At 32.3% G+C, this 20,142-nt stretch overlaps 2 protein-coding genes across 4 annotated transcripts in view; one reads left to right on the top strand and one right to left on the bottom strand.

Moving 5' to 3' along the window:
- The window catches only part of LOC118182486 (caveolin-3-like), a 279,463-nt gene extending 264,131 nt beyond the window's left edge, over nt 1–15,332 (top strand). For both annotated transcript variants that reach the window (XM_085815235.1, XM_035351833.2), the window contains exon 2: nt 13,763–15,332. In XM_085815235.1, the coding sequence (XP_085671361.1) occupies nt 13,763–14,119 (357 nt within the window). In that variant the 3' untranslated portion in view covers nt 14,120–15,332. The remainder of the gene's footprint in view (nt 1–13,762) is intronic.
- The window catches only part of LOC146997612 (uncharacterized), a 522,595-nt gene that overhangs the window by 300,697 nt on the left and 201,756 nt on the right, over nt 1–20,142 (bottom strand). The window lies entirely within an intron of this gene.

Genomic DNA, 20,142 nt, shown 5'->3' with positions numbered 1-20,142 from the left:
TCAAGTATAGAGCGAGAAGTGAAATATCTGTCATTCCTGAAAAGCGACTTCTTGAGAATATTTTTTCTTTCTTTTCTAAAACCAAAAATGTTATATATTGTTGGAAGAATTCCAAAACTGCGATTTAAGTGTGAAAAACGAATTACATTTGTTTCACGAAAGGGGCACTTGATCCTAACTACAAGCCTCTTCAGGATCACATACTGAAGTTAAACTTGAAAGGTTCTTACATTAATTAACGTGTAATCATGACTTCGATCTTTTCCTCCGTATTCATTATCAGAGTGCAAATTAGCCTTGAGAGTATATATAAGCTGAGGATTTTGAATCTTATATAGACAGAGAGCTTCTGGCATACGCTTCGCGCTGCTAGAATTATTTGCGAGCTATATCTAAAAGTGATTATTCCGTCTCTTGCATTCTCTCGTTAGCAGGTAATTTAAGCTTACGAGCCGGTAAATTAACTGAACCAGATTACAGCTCATTTTATTGAATATGTAGCCTTAGGTTACGTTAAGAGCGTTTAAACTGAATTTATTCTTATTGCTTAATTTATATCGCCACAATTGGCGGTTTATCTGTGGCACAAGTCATGCCTTCCTCAAATTCCTAAAATGATGTATTCGATGGACATTTTAGTAGTCACCTAAAATCTAGAAAACCGTTGAAAATATTAAAAAAAGAAAATAAAAAATAAAGGGTTATTTCACAACTTAATACATAAAACAAGGCATAAATAAACCGTTTCATAAATTGCACTAATGCTATATATATTTATAAAAATCTTCTTATGTTCGACGTAAATTTTACAGAACAATCACATTAAAGACAAAATCTCGAACTTTTTCACTTTCGTGTCTACTGCTGTAATTTGAAAGCTTTATTAAAATCTGCAACAGTATTGGCAACAGCTCTCAGATTCGAAAATTTGCCGACCCGCGGATCTGATAAATACTGTCACTGAGTAACGTACTGCGAAAATGGAAGACTAGATTATAAACGTTACTTATCATTAGCAAACATCACATTATCTGATCATTCGAAAGACTGCAATAGAAGCTATTTATTAAATGCTGCAACAGATGCTCTAATATAATCTATTTCTTAGCTATAACGCGAAGCAAGGTATTTGAGAAATATTTTAGCGAGCATGCTGAGAACTATTACGTATGAATCCTGCAAACGTCTAATGGGACTCATACACCTTAAAACCCATAAGATGTTCGAATAGGTGACTGTTGCAAGAATTGGGATAACTTATTTATTTTAAAAGCAATTACTACCAACGTTTTACAGATGACTACATAATATAGCTGCTTTCTGAAATAAGTAATCAGTAAGTTTGTGTTGCCACAAATATTTTTATAATTTAATCCGCTTTGTAACAACATTTTTCGTCATGTTTCCAACTTGTGCGAGCAGTTTAAAACATTCTGTTTCATAATTTAATTCCATATTTAATATATAGCTTTTATAACGTCTGGAAAGTACTGTGAACCTAAAATTCTAAAAATTTCATGTTAAATTTTTATTTCATTTTGAGTTTATAAAATATATTTTATTAAAAAAATCTGTGATGTTTTCTTCCATAAAATTTTTCAGTAGTAAAATATTCATCAGATTGTTAGTTCAGTTAGAAAATAGTGCCCATATAAAGAACTCCATGAAATTTCAAGTACGTACCATTAGCCATTTTTAAAATATCATGCGCGCAAGGTGGAAATATGGCGAAATATTTTGTCACAAAGAGGATTAAATTACAAAAATATTTGTGGCAACACAAACTTTCTGTTTACTAGTTTCCAAAGCAGCTATATCATGAAGTCAGCTGTAAAAAGTTGGAAGTAATTGCTTTTAAAATAAATACAATATCCCAATTCTTGCTATAGTCACATATTCGAAGATCATGAGGGGTTTAAGGTGTATGAGTCCCCTTAACAAAAGACATGTTTAAAGACAAAGTTATTAAGTTGTTTTCTGTAGACATGAATTCTTAAAAATTGTTGTTAAGGTGTTTTCTGAAGATATGAATTCTTAAAACATATTCCGTCAAGGATTTTTTTATATGGCAATGCTGCGAGGGCTATATACCTATGAGAAGGGTTTTCTGAGAAAACGGCTCGTACTCACACTACACATGAGGAGAACCACAAAAGCCAACAATGCTGTTGTTGCTAATGCTCACTTGTCTGTCTTACAGTTAGCCCAAGCCCACGAAATTCCTCGTGGCAAAGAGGCCCACCAGCGGCCGAGCGGTAAAGTCGCTGAACACTGGTAGTTCGGTCCGAGGTTCGAATCCCGCGAACGGGCTAGCTGCATGGGCGTTTTCGTGGTTTTCCCATGGGTAACGTGTATACGAGCCAGTTTCCCTTAGAAAGTCCTCCACGTAGGCATCCCTCCCCTTAGGCAGATAGCCCTAGTGTGCTTTGCCGTAATTAAATACACCACACCACCTCGTGGCAAAGACTGCAGGTTTACGCCTATCATTGGCAACAGCATTGGGCACCTTACAGGAGACAGTGCGATTTAGCTCAGTCAGTTGATGGAGAGCACCCATAGGGAGGAATGGTCCGACGGTCTCCCAACATTTTTATCCTATTATCAACTTCTCGAGAAGACTTTTATTTTGTCGCATATTTAGAGTGCCCCCATGCCGCACGGACACTATACATTTTCGAACATTCATGCCTTCTCTGGGAGCTTAGGAATCAGTCTTTATAACAATTTATTTTAAATAAACCTGGAGGTACTATTGCATTTATTTTTAGTAAATTGTAAACTAGGAGTTAAAATTTCTGGCTACCTTCGATTAATGAAAAATTTGTTATTAAGATATAATGTTATTAAGATATAATGTTATTAAGATATAACTTATTTTTAGGTATAACTACGTGTAAAATACTAATTTATACCAACATAATCACATGTTTGCCTCTCTATTTTGTATTAAAATTACGTTTTATGATGCAGCTAAATAACATATAAATTAATTGGTTTTTAATCAAAGAAAATTAAATGTTCATTAATTATTTAGAATGCATGTTTTGAAACGAATATCATAATTTAAAATCCTTTTACATTATTTCTGTAGTATCAACAAATATTAATTCATTTTGATCTGCATTTAAAGTATCCTTGCGATATTTAAGCGCCAGTAAACAATGCTCGTTCAACTGCAGCAGCATTTCGGGGTTTATGTACTCAACAATATGTTGTGTTGACTGCTGAAAACCTGTTATGGTTTAAAGTTTAAAGACCGAAGAAAGAAATTTTTGAAAGCTTGATATAAAAGTCATCATAGATGAAAAATCAGTCGCACAGATTTACGCAGACAGACAGCGCATAACCAGGCTTTAGGCAAATATGCTCATAACAATGCCTCAGTCGAGCAATACCACCACTTTTGTATGACTTCTATTGCAGGATTCAATGGTTCGTATAAACATTTTTTTTCTCTTCCTTGAACTTAATGTAAAATACGCTCTTTTGGAATGCCAGCAGTGGAAGAAATTGCGGTAAGATTTATGCAGAAATACAAAATCTTGTTGCGAAATCTCTAAAGAGAACTACGAGGAGATGCCTTTGGTAGATAGCCAGTGTTACTGAGATTTTTGCGATGCTGAGTCTGAAATTCTATGATGCTTTTTTAAGGAAAACAAATTCCTATGTACTTGTGGAGAAGAGTAGAAATAAAAAAAATTACGGAATGATTCGGAGACGAATGTAAGTATCTTATTTTGTTAATGTATTACGCAATCCTAACTTAACGAATAAAATTTCTATTTTAAATTGCTAAAATATGTTTCCTTTCCATTGATTGATAATGTTTAACGACTTACGATAAAAATCGATAGTTTGTAATCCTTTTAAAAATGTCGCGTAAACCACCAACTTCACCCGAAATGTAATTTTTACCTTTTCATTTGTAAAAAATCGTCTAATTGAGCCAAGGGGGTTGTGCTTATATATAAGTAAACAATCTGCTTACTACTGAGTTTATGCTTCTTTTGTTCTGGTAGAAATTTCGAGGAACTGCGTTATAAATTTGAAAGAATTATCTAATTTAGCGATTTATTTCCTGCGCTTAACAAAATTATCGCGTTCCTGCAAAACTTATATGGCGGTTTCTTCTATTGCAGATAACAACAAGTGCATATTTTAAAACTGAGCTTTTTAAGACAAAAATTACTACGATTTGTTTATAAAATTTGTTGTAATATGGAATACAACAAGAAGAACGAAAAAAAAATATGGTGAAGTTTCTTGTTGAAATTGAAGAACTGTATGCGCGTGTTTGCCAGAATTTGGCGCATTATGAAAATCTGGCGACTTTTACTAAGGTGTTTTCAATAATACTTAAGTACCATAAATATATTATTCTATTTTTAGCACAGATAATTCAATATAAAGAAATTTGGAAATAGAAATTCTCTAATTAGCAGTAACTTACGTACTGTTATATACAAGTGCAAAGGAAACGCGTGTTCAGAGAATACGAAAAACATAGAGACACAAAACACCGTACGTTTGAACGAAAATTTTGAGTTCTAAAATTTGCATTTATAAGTTCAAAATATTATAGTCCCAATAATTCAAAAATCTTTGAATTATTAAAAATTGTTTGTTGGATTTTAAAGCCAGTTTAAGAGGAGTAGTGGGGAAGAATGAATGGTTCTCTTATATATAAAAATGTGAAATAATACAAGAAGAAGAATATTTTCATCAGTTGTAATAATTATGGGTAAAGTGCCATATCACTTACTGAATGAATATGCTCTAAATATAATTTTAAAATATATAAAAAAATTAGGAAATATTGAACACAAGCTTTAATTTCGTTTATATTTATAAATTATTGTCGATAGAAAGTTTAAAGTTATTTTTCAATTAAATCTGCCAGGATTTGATCTTTATTAATGTGCTTCAACTTGCATGATGCTTAGGATCGAATGCACATAATTTTATATGTCTGTTACGAACTCTTAAAAATATAGCATAAAGTTATTCATCTGCACAACAGTACTGTATAAAATTTATAATAAAAGTTACTTTCCATTAAAATGTGTTAAAAAGTTATCCTTGCTGAACATTTTCCTGTTTAAACCATAATGAAAACATGCCGATATGAACAAAATATTTCTTTTTTTGCTTCTGATAATTTATCAAGCTGTTGCTAGACGCATGTAAAATAATTGTTTTTTTTTTTTTTTTTTTTTTTTTTTTTGCACTTCAATTTCCTTGAGAATAACTACAGTGATATTTAGTTTAACACAATGATAAAATGATTCTTTTGATGTGCATTAAAAACTTTTTCTAATCCTTTTCTATTATCTTCTTTTTATATTTTTAGAGGTTTGGAAAACTTTCAGCACCTTCATTTCAACATAAAAATCATCTTGATAATTAAATAAGGTATTGTTACATGCGTACGGTTTCGGAATAGATTAAATGCACGCAGAATGGATGATAACTTGAAAAAATATATTTTTATCCAAAGAAACACTTCATAATTCTGGAACTTTCCACAAAAGTACTCGTACAGCTTTTCGAAGTATCACAGAATACTATGAGTGGTTAAAATTCAAATTACTCAGAAAGTTAAACACAACGCAATGCAAAGAACGTCTAAAGAGCGAAGCTAACACGGATATCTCAATACTTCGAACTGAGCTCTGAAGTAACAATAACTAAGAGTAGATGCTCTCGCCGGTCTTATATACTTTTCACACGGCTGCCTAGAAATCACTATTAAATTACATGTTTGGAAATTACTGGAAGGCATATACGGTTAAAGTTACATCTAAGGGCCGGATACGGTTACAGCTGCATATAGAGATCAATTACATTTATTCCATTATAATACCCAAACCCAATGCCGACAAATGTTTGCCAAGTGTGGCAAAATTTGGCGATTTTTTGCTAAATTTGAGGACTGAAATTAGTCGCCAAAACCATCACCATCTTGGCGATATCTCGCCAATTTAGAGTGATAGCCATTTACTTTATGTGAAATAGACTTTCCCCTGTATTCTTACTTTTCCGGCAAAGCTACACTCCTTTAGATTTTCATGCTACATTACACAAAAAAATACTACAGTTTCACATATAATTTCATTAAAATTATTTGCGTATGTACAAAATTCGTCACAGTATTTGAACTAGAAATCAAAAATAAATTACTGTTATTAACTACCATCTTTGTAAAGCAATTTGTATTTTACCGTTGCAATTATTCATGAGCAAAATTCTGAACGGTTATAAAATTTAATCACCTAATAGTGTACAGACTGTTGGTAAATGTTAAGCAAATTATTACTAAGTTTGAAATAACAACTGAGCCTTGATAAGGGAGTAAAAGATCCTTTTATTTAAAATCAAGGAAAATAGAAGGTACTTTAGGTGCTTACACACTCAGCCAGAACTTATGACGAGATAAAGTAACAGTGAAATGTAATGTAAATTCAAGTCAGCTACTAGCCGAGTGGTGCATAGATCAATTTAACGCGAATTTGGCTCACACTTAACTGCCGGGTAGATTCAATATCCGTGATCCTAATGCATGGCCGAACACTACAATCTTATCTTAGCTAGTAATCCAGTAACGTGGCTCGAGAGGCAGAATACGCAATGTCTTAAAATTTAGAAACCTCACCTTAAATACTCGCGAGCTAATTTGCATTCTGGCGTGGAAACGGAAAGAAGTGACAGTAAAGATATAAATCACAAAATAACTGGTTAATTAACATAAAGGAATGATGATAAGCTTGATGAGGTTTTTATTACATTTGAAGAAATTGCGCTGAGCAGAAATATATGCAAGTATTTTTATCAGAAGATATAAAGTTTTTCTGTTATTATTATTTTTATCATCATCACCATCAACATCATCATTAGTAGCAGTAGTAGTAGTATCATTATCGTCGTCGTCATCATCATCATGATCACTATTATCATGCATTTAGATTTATTATGCATGAAATCTTTCAGTTAAATATTAATAACATACATACAAATATTGAACCACAAAAAACGTTAAAAACTCTTTACTAATAAACCGGGTCTCCTGTAATAGGAATAATAGTCTACATACGAAACATCGATATCATTTGATGCTGAAATACAGTAAAAGAAAAAAAAAACAAAAAAAAAAAAAAAAAAAAAAAAAACAGTTAGCTATATATTTGATGTAGTATTGTCCGCAACTCCACTCAAACTGTAACCTTGGTTTCACGAGTTTTAATGTTTCGCTGAACAGCATCCCACAAAAATTCAGCAGGGCTAAATCCGTATATCTTAAGCTATTGTATAATCTAGAAAGCGTATGCGTTACTCCCGTGCAATTCTTCTATTGTAATACCTAGATATATGACAGCGAATATCATTTTGAGGAAAACCATGTGCGTCAAGATGCCCGAAAAGAGACAGCATAAATACTCAGCAAACACATGTCTATTGCATCACATCCCCGTTGATTTGTTTAATGCATTAACATTTTGCAAAACATCCCATATAGTAAATATACAAAATTACTTATTTAGAGGACTTTTCCAATGTAAAGGGGCATTCTGTGTTACATAAAAACATTGTCTGTATCATCAGAAAATGTAACAAACTTATAGAAGTCCTAGCTCACTGGGTCTTATTCTTTCGATCACTGATTTCATGGTTCAGATTCATTTTCACTCATCAGCCAGAAACCATTATGCAATTCACTTCCGATATTCCCTTTGCCAGGCAACGTTCATAGTTTGATAACGGGTAATAGACTCTGGCACACGAATAGGACGTCTGCTTCTGTAACTTGATGTTTGCCCTACGTACTGTACCAGCTATTTGCTGACTTAGAGCCGTCTCACACACATACTATGCCCATGTTAGCTTTTTTATATTATCGCATTTGGGGAAAATTTGAATTGTTTCAGAAACAGAGAAAAGAAAAAAAGAAAAAAAAAAAAAAAAAAAAAAAAAAAAACACCTATTTACATTGGTAATGTGTCCTTAATCAGAGTCGTAAATATAAGGTTTACATTAACTGTCGTATACTACCTGCAAGACCAGATATTAACTTAAACTTTTAAAATCCCCCCGTTTCGGTCTGTACCATATTTGAACTTATTGTTTCTTACCCAAAACATTCTTAATGCTTTAATCTTTTACAAAACATTCCACATAAAAGCACTACAGAAAATAAGATACATCAATAACATATTTCTTTTAATTATACCATTGTTTTACTATTCCTTGTTTGTGGAGTTTAAGCTCACAGATTTGTCTATAAGAACTCATTGCACAAATTTTGTTGTTAAACAATATCCGCCTTTTATCCCACTTAAATTGAAAACATCTTTATCCCTTATATAATTTGCTTCTGGTATTGTGGTTAACCAGTCGCCGAATAGAAAGGATTAGTGGATTATTCAGTTATGGCAAAGCACACGAGGGCTATCTGCCTAAAGGGAGGGATGTCTTCGTGGAGGACTTTCTAAGGGAAACTGGATCGTATACACGTTACACATGGGGAAAACAACGAAAACGACCATGCAGCCAGCAAGTTCGCGGGATTCGAACCTCAGACCGAACTATCAGTGTTCAGCGTCTTTACCTCTCGGCCTCTGATGGGCTGCCGAATAGAAAGATACAATGGACAATGGATATGAATTTAAATCAGAAATTGATTAGCAGTTTGTTTTGTAGAGACATTAAGTATTTTTGGAAGCCAGAGGGATTGAAAAATATACAACGCCTTCGACGAAAATCGAACCACGGACCTCTGGAATACCGCCCCAGCGGGCAGAACCACAACACCACGAAGGCACGCTAGGAAAGTGGGAGAAATACCTTATAGTTTGTGTTCATGTTTGTTTTTTCTTAAGGCAAACAGGAGCCAGTTCCTTTTAGAAAATATTCCACGAAAACGTCCGTCACTTAAGCAGGTGGCTCTTTTGTAGCTTTTTACACTCAAACATTTATTCACTAGGTTGAGCATGTTATACAGAAATCAAAGATGCCAATCTACAGAGCCCAAAAATGTTTGAATGCTTTGTCATTCAGGGCGAATTTGCGTATAAATTCGCAGAAATAGTGAACTGTAACTTAAGGATAACACGTTCCACATACACAGTGAATATGTAAATATTGAAAGGTGGGAGGCAAGTTATTATTTCATCCTTTTATGTGACACATACAGAAATCTGTATTGAACTGAGGCATAAAATAATTATGAGAAGACTTTTCTGCATTTTATGGTAAAGGCAGAAACCTACGAAGATAATGTTTTCGAAAGCAAACAATATTTAGATATGTGTTGGATGACATTAAATCTTCAAAATTCGTCATATAATCTCTATACGTTTATATTCATTTTACAGCAAAGATAAATTATAAAATAAATAACAGCATTTATTTTAAAATGTAAATGCCTGCTACCTTAATAATCTATTCACCTAGTTCCTTAGACATCGAAAACTATAACTGAATATTATTTTGGAATAATGTAAAATTTGCTGGTTTTAACCAATAGCCAAGTTTTCCAGAACTAACAAATTATTGTATTAATATCAGCCTTAGACAACTACGTTTCAGCTATCGAGTTAGAACCAGTGTTCAAATGGATTACATAGCCTGCGTATGATAGATAATACGTACCCCACCTTCATAAAGTCACTGAAATGATCGATAAGGTTTCATTTTCTCCTGATTCAACTGGTTGGTAATTCGAATGTAAGCGATATGTCTTCTAGTTTGAAGTTTCCAGCACGGAATAGATTCTACTGATGAATGCTCTAAGGATGTTAATTGGAAGTAGCTTTCTCTAGGTTGTAAGAGACAAATCCGAAGTAGCTTTCGCTAGGTTGTAAGAGACAAATCCGTTTAGTAATGACACATTAATAATGATCCAAGAATCGATTTCGATGTTGCTTCTTCATTCCCGTTTACACTGTGAATAACGTACTAACGAAGATATTATTTGCACGCAAGGAAAGTATGTTATCAGTGACGACTTAATTAAGATTACGATAAAGAAGAAGAAATTCATATGGATTCTATATTTGCGTGCTTGTTTTTACATTATTACGTATATCATTCATCAAATTCATTTCCATGCAAGTTAATTAACACGATCATCCTCCGTTTTATAATAATAATTATTATTTATTAAGAATTTTAAAATGCACAAAAATGTGTTTAACTGAAATTTATTTCATTCTTAAAATTAGTTTTATAATTTTTAATTTATAAATATAATGCATGTTCAGTTAAGCTCTGAGCCGGAAAGCACTAATTGATTTAATAATTAGTTTATTTTTCTCCTTTGATAAATTCGCCTCAAATGCATGGAGTCTCCTGAAATATTCCCATCGCGATTTCAGGACTGTGCATCCAGGTGTTGCTAATTGCAGCTCTACAAATGTAAGTGGATGCAGCAATGAAACGCAGATTTGGTTTATATTTGTGCAAGTCTTTTATCGTTCTCTAGTCCTGTTTTTTATATAGCAATTGTTCCTCTCTTTTTTGTTCTTATCATTACTTCATTTCACGCAAAAAATGGGCATATATGTAACTTTCTCTTAAATTCAAATCATAGTACACTTTTCTTCTGAATCTACTGCACACATAGATAAGCTAGCTAATTCTACATCTCATAATAGCTTTTTAAATGAAATGAATCATCAGTGATGATGAGAAAAATGATTTACTGTCTTAAGTTGGTGTATATTTGACAACCTGCTATATTCTTTTTTCGCATTTTATATCCGTATGTATTCACTGAGTATCGTGTGATATGTTGTGTTGCACGAGGTTTTCCTTTTCTTTAAATAAATAAAAAAAATTAAATAAAAATATGCTAATGCTAAGTGCTTCTAATACTAAGTGAAAGATCTATGCTTTTTTTCTTTATCCCTGGATAATTTTATCCAGAGATAATATAATTCCAAATATAAAAATAATATAATATATAGCTTAAAATTAATTTTAGCACTCTTGTCCGTCTAGTGAAGTAAGCGTAGTGTACTACTCTTCCACTACTTCAGCTATTGTTTGTAATTGTCCAGGAATATTTGTATTCGAATATTGGCCAGAGAATAGTTGATTTCTTATTTCTCTCACTTTTAAAAAAACTTTTAAAAGTGTCTAGAGGCTTTAGAAAACCTTAGTTGTCTTCTTTATTAATAAGAAAGAAAGGAGAATGTAGTCTTCTAAAAGTAAACTACTATAGAAATAATATTTGTAGAGAACTTTTCAATAGCAGCTATACCTGGTTTAATACTTACTTGCTTGAATTAATAACTAAAAAGATATATCTAAACGATGAAAAGTCGGAATGGAAACAGATGTCCAAGTACAGTATTTCTTCTTTCTCTTAACTAAAGTAAGGTTTCTCTAATCTTTGCAAAACGAAAGCTTAGGATAAATCATTGAGTAACTTTAAAATGCATTTTCATGCATTTCATTGTCTAAATGGTTACTTAAATACTGTTTTTGTTCTTCGTACGTCTCATAAACCTCGCCTTGAAATAAATAAGAAAGCTTGTTAATTTTGTCTTAATTTTTGAAATACCTTGGCCGTTGCTACTATTGATATTAATAGAGATTTTTAGGAAATTCCTCCATTTTACAGTTAGTTCGGAAGCAATCTTTCATAATAACAGAATCTTTCATATGATACTGAAGAATATTCTTGTCAGTAATGGTGATAATACATTGCATAGTATAGCTGCCGTTGCATAACATAGTAACAAATATGATTATACTACATGAATACACAATGTCGTTCGCACTTTATGAAAATGATTTCAGTAATGTTCTGCCGTTCGGCCATGTTGTTTCGCTGATTTAAAATTGCTATTTTATCAACGTGGGTATCAATTGCCGGTTTGTCTACGTCGGTGTTAGCGCTAAGAGCCAACTCACGTTAATTATCTCTGCGTAGCTTCGGCTGATTATTTAACTCAGTTTTAATTTTATATTTCTATCTGAGTTGCAGCCAAAAGTATTGGCTAAACTTGCAAGCATCAGGAGTGCCGACTGTATATCCTTTTTTTTAGTTAAATAAAAAGGTCTTTTTATCCTTCATACGTATTGTTATTAAAGCAATTTTGAACTTAGCGAATAGTCGCTTCACAGTTCAAGTAAAGATCTATCCAGCAGAGTAAGGTTCAGTTAGCAAGACTCTTATAGCATATAAACGTTTATTTAGGTCTGCAAATACAGAAGCCAGTCTGCGGACTTTGGCAACGCTCTGTACGTTACAATCTTCAGTATGCGCATCTTCACTATGCGAGAAGGAGGACAATCGTGTCGAGCAATCGCAGCTCGCACGCAGCGTAATTCCACAACAGTGATGCCTGTTTGAAAGAAATGGACAGCGGAGAACCAAACAAGGCGAAATCTTGGCGGTGGAGTACGCCATACGACAACGGGATGGGACGACGGATATCTCGTCATCCGCATGGCAGTGACGCATCGCACAGCGTCTTCTCGTGTGTTAACACAACTTTGGAGCACGGCTACTGGTGCTGTGTTGTCCAGCTCAACGATTTGTCATTGTCTGCTGCATCATGAACTGCGTGCAAGGGTACTGCTACGCAGGAATTCCCCTGTCGCTAAATAACATACGCTTCCGATTTCAATGGGTATGGCAACACAGTGCGTGGCGTGCATTGCATCACGTTGTGGGGAGTTATTGGATATAATTGTCGATCCCAGAACCAGAGGTTCTTCTCATTCTTGGACGTATTTCAGCAGGCTAATCGGGGCACATGCTTCTCAGACTGCACAAGCAGTCTTTAGAGCACAACAGGTTTCTCTTCTTTCATGGCCCTCTTATTCCCCAGATATTCAGCGTCCATTGAGCATGTCTAGGATTTCATCGGTTGGCGACTCTCTCGTACAGATGATGAGATACTCACTAAGACTGAACTTTGGCATCACGTCGAAGACATATGGAATGACATTCCCCATGATTACATTCATAACCTGAATGATTCAATTCCACGACGTGTACAGACTCTCATCGCTCAGCGTGGCGGACACACGAAGTACTTATTTTCGACTTTCGTTTTGTTTTTTGTATTGTAAATTTGATCATTTATTTTTATCACTAACAGTAATTTATGGAATATATTTCATTCATTTCCGATTGCAAAATTGCTAAGTAAGAAAATGTCGCCAAGTGAGTGGTTAAATGGCCGAAAAGTCTGTTTTCTATTTCAGGCAACCAGGCAAAAAGCAAATTTATTTTGATGTGTTTTTGAATAACTCTGTCGCTTTTGAGGACGATCAGATATAAGTTTTTCTAATTCTGGAGGAAAAAGAAATCTAAAATTTTGTTTTTCTTTTTTCTTGAAAAAAAAAAAAAAAAAAAAAAGTTTCTGAAAACATCTACGGCAAACTAAGGCCGCATTTTTGCTTAACTAAAAATTTCATATTGGTATGTTCTCTTCGAGCGAAGGATAGCTTCTGAATATTAAAATTAGAAGCACATTATCGAACAAATATTTTCCAATGAACAGTCCAACAAACTTTAAAATTTTTCTAATTAAAAGACTGAAATCTCCTATGTGTTCTTGATGTTTTTGTATTAAATTAGTTAAATTCCATTACTATTTTGAAATCATTAGGGTACTTTAATCAAAGTAGCCGTGAACAAACGTGATCACATTAAGCAGCGTCTACTGTATGTATGTATAATATGTATACCTTGTATGTATATAGGTATGTCTAATTCATACATAAAATTAAATGACTTTTCTCGTTTTAGGTTGAATTCGATGACGTCATAGCAGAACCTGAAGGAACATACTCATTTGATTGTGTATGGAAGAGTTCTCATCGACTTTTCACGTGCACCAAGAACTGTTGTTACAAATCCCTCACCGTCATCTGCGCACTGCCCATTGCATTCATTGTGGGTTGCTCGTTTGCCTGCCTCACTTTTCAACACATCTGGTGCATTGGTCCAGCGCTTCGACATTGGCGCATGAACTGCTATGTTGTTCGCCAGTACCTGTCTGCCATACTAGATTCCTGCATGGGTCCTTGTTGTAGTGAAATGGGCATGTGCTTGAGCCGCATACGAATAGGCAGATATCAGCTGACTTCTACGGAAGTAGTATGAATCTTTCAAACTATTTGATGTTAGCAAGCATTAAGTACGACTGGCTAATGTTATGCACTTCTGCATATTTGTTTCTTTGCTAGTGATGGGTATCAACATTCTCCCCTTTTACATAGTCTAGAAATGTATGCACAATACTCTTGCTTTTAACTCCATGCAAAAGGACAATGCAAGAATGATAATCTTCTGTAATGTTTAAAGTAAGCATATGAAAGCTGCTTGCACAGCAGCTCATCTTGTTCTTCTACGAGAAAATTATTATTATAAAGGTTACTTCGAGTTAATTAATTCGCAAATTTTGGAATCCCCGTTAAATAATCTTTGCCTTACTTATTTATACTTGTTTGAAAGTTGAAAGTGTAATCAAATTATGAGACTGTAGGAAATAGTTCTCACATAATTCTTAATTCCGAGTAAAGAACGCTAAATCTCTTTTTTAGAAAACTTAAATGAGAGAATTACACTACTTCTTCAAAACAAAAAGTGAGCTATAAGGCGGTACTACTTTATGATTAATTTGGATTCTCACCTGAAATTCTCCTATAGCATTAAACGGCAATCGATACTTATGATAGTATAAAATAAAATTCATTTTATGGCTGTAGTGCGGAGCTTTCAGATATAAATTTTAACATTGTTAGAAAGCATGGTTTATAAATGTAGTTCAAATTACGAACATGAAGTATCTGGTTACGATATCAGCCAAATGATAGCAGTTCAAATTTTGTTCCCTTATTAATATTTTATAGCAAAAATTGCAAAAAACTATTTAAATTTCTAAAATCTGTTTAATTTCGAAGAGAATATCGGGGAACAATAAGTTAAATTATTATTTAAAACTTGCAAAATAGCACTCAGTCACAAATCATGAATTCATATCTCAAAATATCGAGTACCAGAATAATATGGTATACAGTTAGAATATTTATACATCCATTAAAAGGAAAAAGTGTCTGATTAAATTGAGGATCTTTATGCTTCATTCCTTTTAAGTACAAATTTAACAATTTATGAAAAAAGTATTGTTAACCAAATAATTTGTTGAATTTTTTAAAAAGTGATACGTTTATAAAAATAAAATTTATTTTTGACTACTTAAGAGCAGATTTTATGTATTAAATAATGTGCTTTGTGTATTAAATAATGTGCTTTGTGTATTAAATAATGTGCTTTGTGTATTAAATAATGTAAGATTTGAAAAATAAAAAATGTATTAATCAGATGAATTTGCTTAAGTATTTATTTGTGTAATTATTGACAAATTACACGGGAAAACAAAAACAAATGGTACAAAGATAGAGAAAAGAAAATTTCAAATTTTATTGTTTGATCTGTGATTTAATTTTTATTTCTGTATATAAAATTCTGGAAAATGGATACTGAATTCGCAAAAAGGCACTTAAATGATTTCAGAATTAAAACAATTATGCTTATTGTAAATTTTTCTAACCAGGTTATTGTATATAATATCTATATAATTTCTACTATAACTACTTGATTTGTGTTTGAAGTAGTTAAAGTACTAAAAAATATTGAAGTGTTACAGAATTTGTTTACAAGATTTTTTTTTCTACAGAAGATCAAATATGAATTAAGCTATTATCTATCAGCATGGCCTTCTGCTATTTCAGTGCAGGTAATTTCTAACAAATGAATATAATTATCACAAATTGTCAAATAAATCATTCATTTCTATTTATGAAAGTCATATGAATATTAATATAATAATTAATACATAAAGTTTAAGAAACACCTGTAATATCAGAAATATGATTAGTAGTAAAAAGGACCCTTTGAAATCAAAAGAAAAATTGGAAATACTGTTTTGTTTCTTAACAAATTTAAAATCTGAGAATTAATTCTAAAAAATGGCGAATTGTTTGCACTGTTACTAATATTTTGCAAGAATTTATATAATGGATTACTAATTTGAATAACGTAGGAGCTACTACCAGTAGTGGCTGTGCTAGCCTGATAAGGTTTTTACGAAATTTTGGGAAAAGATGTCCCAAAATAAATTTAATCTTGGTAACGTATTAGCATTAAATTTTAATTTTTTTATTTTTAGCTACAATTTGGTTTTTAATTTCTTTCACTTCAAAGTCAAATTTTCAACACACACATATAAAGAAGATTTTAGAAATTTCAAAATTAATATTATTAAATTAATATTAAATTCGCACAAGATGCTGCGAAATTAATGAAATAATCAAAATATAATAATTAAATGAGACTCTGCGGCCACCTATCTAGTAGGAGACCATAAATCAAACTTGATATAAAAATCAAATAATTCAATATAAATATGATAATATAGCAGTGTAATAACAGTTGAAAATTTTGGGGCTTTTTACATGGAGAAGCCGAAAAGTTTTCAACAGGACCAAGGTTTTTAATTATATCTGGATGAATATACAAACAAATTAATAAACAATTCAAAATAAATGCAAAAATAAACAAATTTAATGTAATGTTAGGTAAATTCATGGCCATTAAATTAAAAAACATTTTATTAAAATTAAGTTAATTCCTTTAATTAATAATCAAGATATAACATTATAACAAAATAAGAATTCTTGAAATTAGAAACCAGAAAACGATTGGTCCAATTAGAAGAAATTAGCTATTTTAATATTTTTCAATAAATGTTGAACTTAATAAATGGCAAAACTGCTATGAAACTGTTGGAAATTAAAAGAAATGAAACTTTTAAAGTCAAAATTTAGGAAAATGAACATAAATAATTTTAGTTTGGTTTAGTTGATTATGGCAAAGCACACAAAGGCTATCTAGCCTAAGGTGAAGGATGTCTTCGTGGAGCACCTTCAAAGAAACAACTGGCTAGTATACACGTTGGAAATGGGGAAAAACACGGAAACGTCATGCAGCTAGCCTAGAACCGACATCAAGTCGGAACTACCAGCGGTTAGCGATTCTACCTCTCGGCCGTTAACAGTAGTTTTAATTAAGAATGGGAAGATACAAGACTAAATTGGAAAATATTTCAAAAGGCAACAGGCCTGAAATTATAAACGAAAATGAGTTAGTAATGTATTGGATGTAATAGTAAAAAGGGAATTAAAAACCTGTGACAAAAATGTTCCTTTATTTCATTGTGAGTGTTCCATGTGGTTCAGAAGAAAATCGACTTCAGGTACTCAATCGAATTTAGTAGTAAGTTGGTAGTTTGATGAAATGGAAAATAAAAATTCTATTAGTTACAACAGTAAAAAATGGAAATGGAGGAAGGTATAAAAGCAAGGATAAAATTAGTAAATTTCATTACAGAATAAATAAAATGGGTTAAATTGAAAAAAAAAAAAAAAAAAAAAGAATTAAAAATTAAACTAAACTAAATTTTTTATTTTTTAAAATAATAAATTATTTCGGAAGTGAAGTTGGGGATTAGTAATTGTTAGATACAATTATAAATTTAATAAAAATATTTTTAAGTATATAGAAAAATAGAATTTTAATAGCAGCTATATTGAATTTAAATTTAATATAAGTTTCGATCCTTTTACCATCAGGATAGCAAGAAAAATGTTTGTTTATAGTCTATATTGTACTAAGTAATAATTCAAAGCTAAGGAAACAATAAGCATTCTGGCTTGAAAGCCAGACTAAAGGTAAACAACTCTATGGAGTTTCATAGTTGCAAGTTCCACACAATACGCAGTTGTATCACGGTAAAATAAATATCTTAGTATGTAATAAATTATCCTATTAGCCCACCGTACAGACACATGCATTACAATGTTTGAAAGAATTCAGAATAAAATTATCAAGTTGTTCTACAAATATGGAGTTCCATTTTTGCATCCGAATGGTGTAAATCTTCCGGTAGTTACAGAGGATCATTGACATACCTGCAAGACATAATCCGAAGATGTGTCGTACACGCTCAGTGTTTGGAAATCGAATGAGAAAATTGGCCACTGTAAATGTTCACGCGGTCCTGTGATATAATTGTTTGATGACGACGCGTTTTTTAACCATAAAAAAGAATTCATATCCCATAGAAACTTGAGCAGTTGAACATATTTTTAGGAAATGACATTCCCATTCATGTGAGTTGCTATCATCTACTGTTCTTGATTTTAGAGAACAGAAGATGAAGAGTAACATCATGCTTCTAACATTTAGTTTGGTTCTAATATTCGTCTAGCTTCTAACATTAGTCTAGCGTCTAAAACGAAGCTTTTAAAAATGTTGGACCTTTCAGAAGGTTTCTAAATGAAAACACAAAATTAATCACTCTGCAGCATAAATTAATGCTCAGTGATTTCGAGAATTTAAATAAACTGTCGTCAACGAACTTTCCACGAGAAGTGTTATTTCTTTTAGGCTATATTTGTTTCTCGCTGAACTGTAGTTAAAATTGTAAATATCCATAACACTTGCTAAGTGCAAAGACTTTACTCTTGCAATCAGTGAACCAATAGGTATGAAATTTTTGTCCGCGTGATTATTACAAGAAACTTTGAAACATCTCTGGCAAGATGCCCAGCTGTACCGTGCTTACCGTGTCTACATAATGCTGATCTATTAATATACAAGATACTCTATCATTGTAATCCACGATGTTTCAGTACAGAAACGACGAGGTGCATTTCTATTTTTTTAAACTGCTACCGTTTTTAACATTGCACTTTAACAGACTTACTAATCCAACCTCTTAGATCAAGCTAAATCTGAAAGAACAGATGAAACAATTTTGAAGAAATCATACGCAAGGATTCTTTCGGTATATAGCAAATTTTGCAACATAACATTTTTCGCTAAATTTTTTAATTATAGTACAAATCTCACTCTTGATAAAACGCCATTTGCAGCATGAAATACTGCGTTTTGCGGTCTATAGCGCTTAGATATTTCATGAAAAGAATGCACACATTTTTTCAGGAATATTACTACTTCTCTACCTTTTTCTATTTATTCCCATAATGTTAGGCACGAGTATATTTGTACTTTGAATTTCAGATTATGAAATATCATAAAGATATATTATTATTGAAGGTTGTATTATTAACTATTTACCGTGACTTCGTTTATAGAAGATAAAGAAACACAAGTTTAAAATAATATCATTTACTCAACTATTCGAAAACTGATTTAAAAAAATGAATATCATCTTTAATGCTCACAATTCATAAAGCTACATATTTATGTATTTTTAAGGCCCACCAGCGGCTGAGTGGTAAAATGGCCGAACATTGTCGGCCATTTTTACCACTCAGCTGAACGAAGTCGACCTAGGTTCAATTCCAGGCAAACGGGCTAGCAGTATTTGCGCTTTCCAGGTTTTCCCCATGTGTACCAAAGACACGAGCCAGTTTTCCTTAGAAAGTCTTCCACGAAGGCATTCCTTTCTTTAGACAAATAAATCTAGCGTATATTGCCATAATCAAAGAAACCAAGCCAAACGTATTTTTGAAGTTCCGAACGAAACAGAAGTTCAAAATGAATTTCGGTTTTAAAAGTGCAGTTTATTCCTCTTTTTATGTTTCGAAATTTAAGTTTAAAAATTCTACTTATACCAAAAATATAAAAAAGGATATTATCATTTGGAACAATATTTAAGATTAAAAATACAAGTAGATGTTTGCCTTCTTCATATTTGGACCGCCGCCTTTCGTAGTGCTACCTTTCCCTGTTTTCAAAACCCTTCTATTTGAACCTACTTTTAATTTTGCTCACGAGTATTTTTACATTTTGCATTTTAGAATATATAATATCATAGAGGATGCTGGCATATCATCATTTAACTTTACTTTGTTTGCTGGAATGTAATGAAAAAAGTAAGTTAGACCAATATGTTCAGAATATATGTATCAAAATATCTTTTGGATGCAAAGGACAGTGTGCCCAAGAAGTGCGATTAAAAATTTTTAATGTTCACTATTTATAGGGAGTCAGAAACCTATTTTATAAACCTATTTTAAATAAGTTATACATCCTCATTTGGCAACAGCATCAATTTATCGTGGATGTGATTCATTGCAATATATAAGAAATAAGCA

The sequence above is a fragment of the Stegodyphus dumicola genome, chromosome 4, assembly GCF_044657685.1.
Source record: "Stegodyphus dumicola isolate Sdum_Otavi_A_Nest chromosome 4, ASM4465768v1".
Taxonomy (NCBI): domain Eukaryota; kingdom Metazoa; phylum Arthropoda; class Arachnida; order Araneae; family Eresidae; genus Stegodyphus; species Stegodyphus dumicola.
Note: the sequence above shows the minus strand (reverse complement) of the source record. Positions and strands in the feature narration are given on the sequence as shown.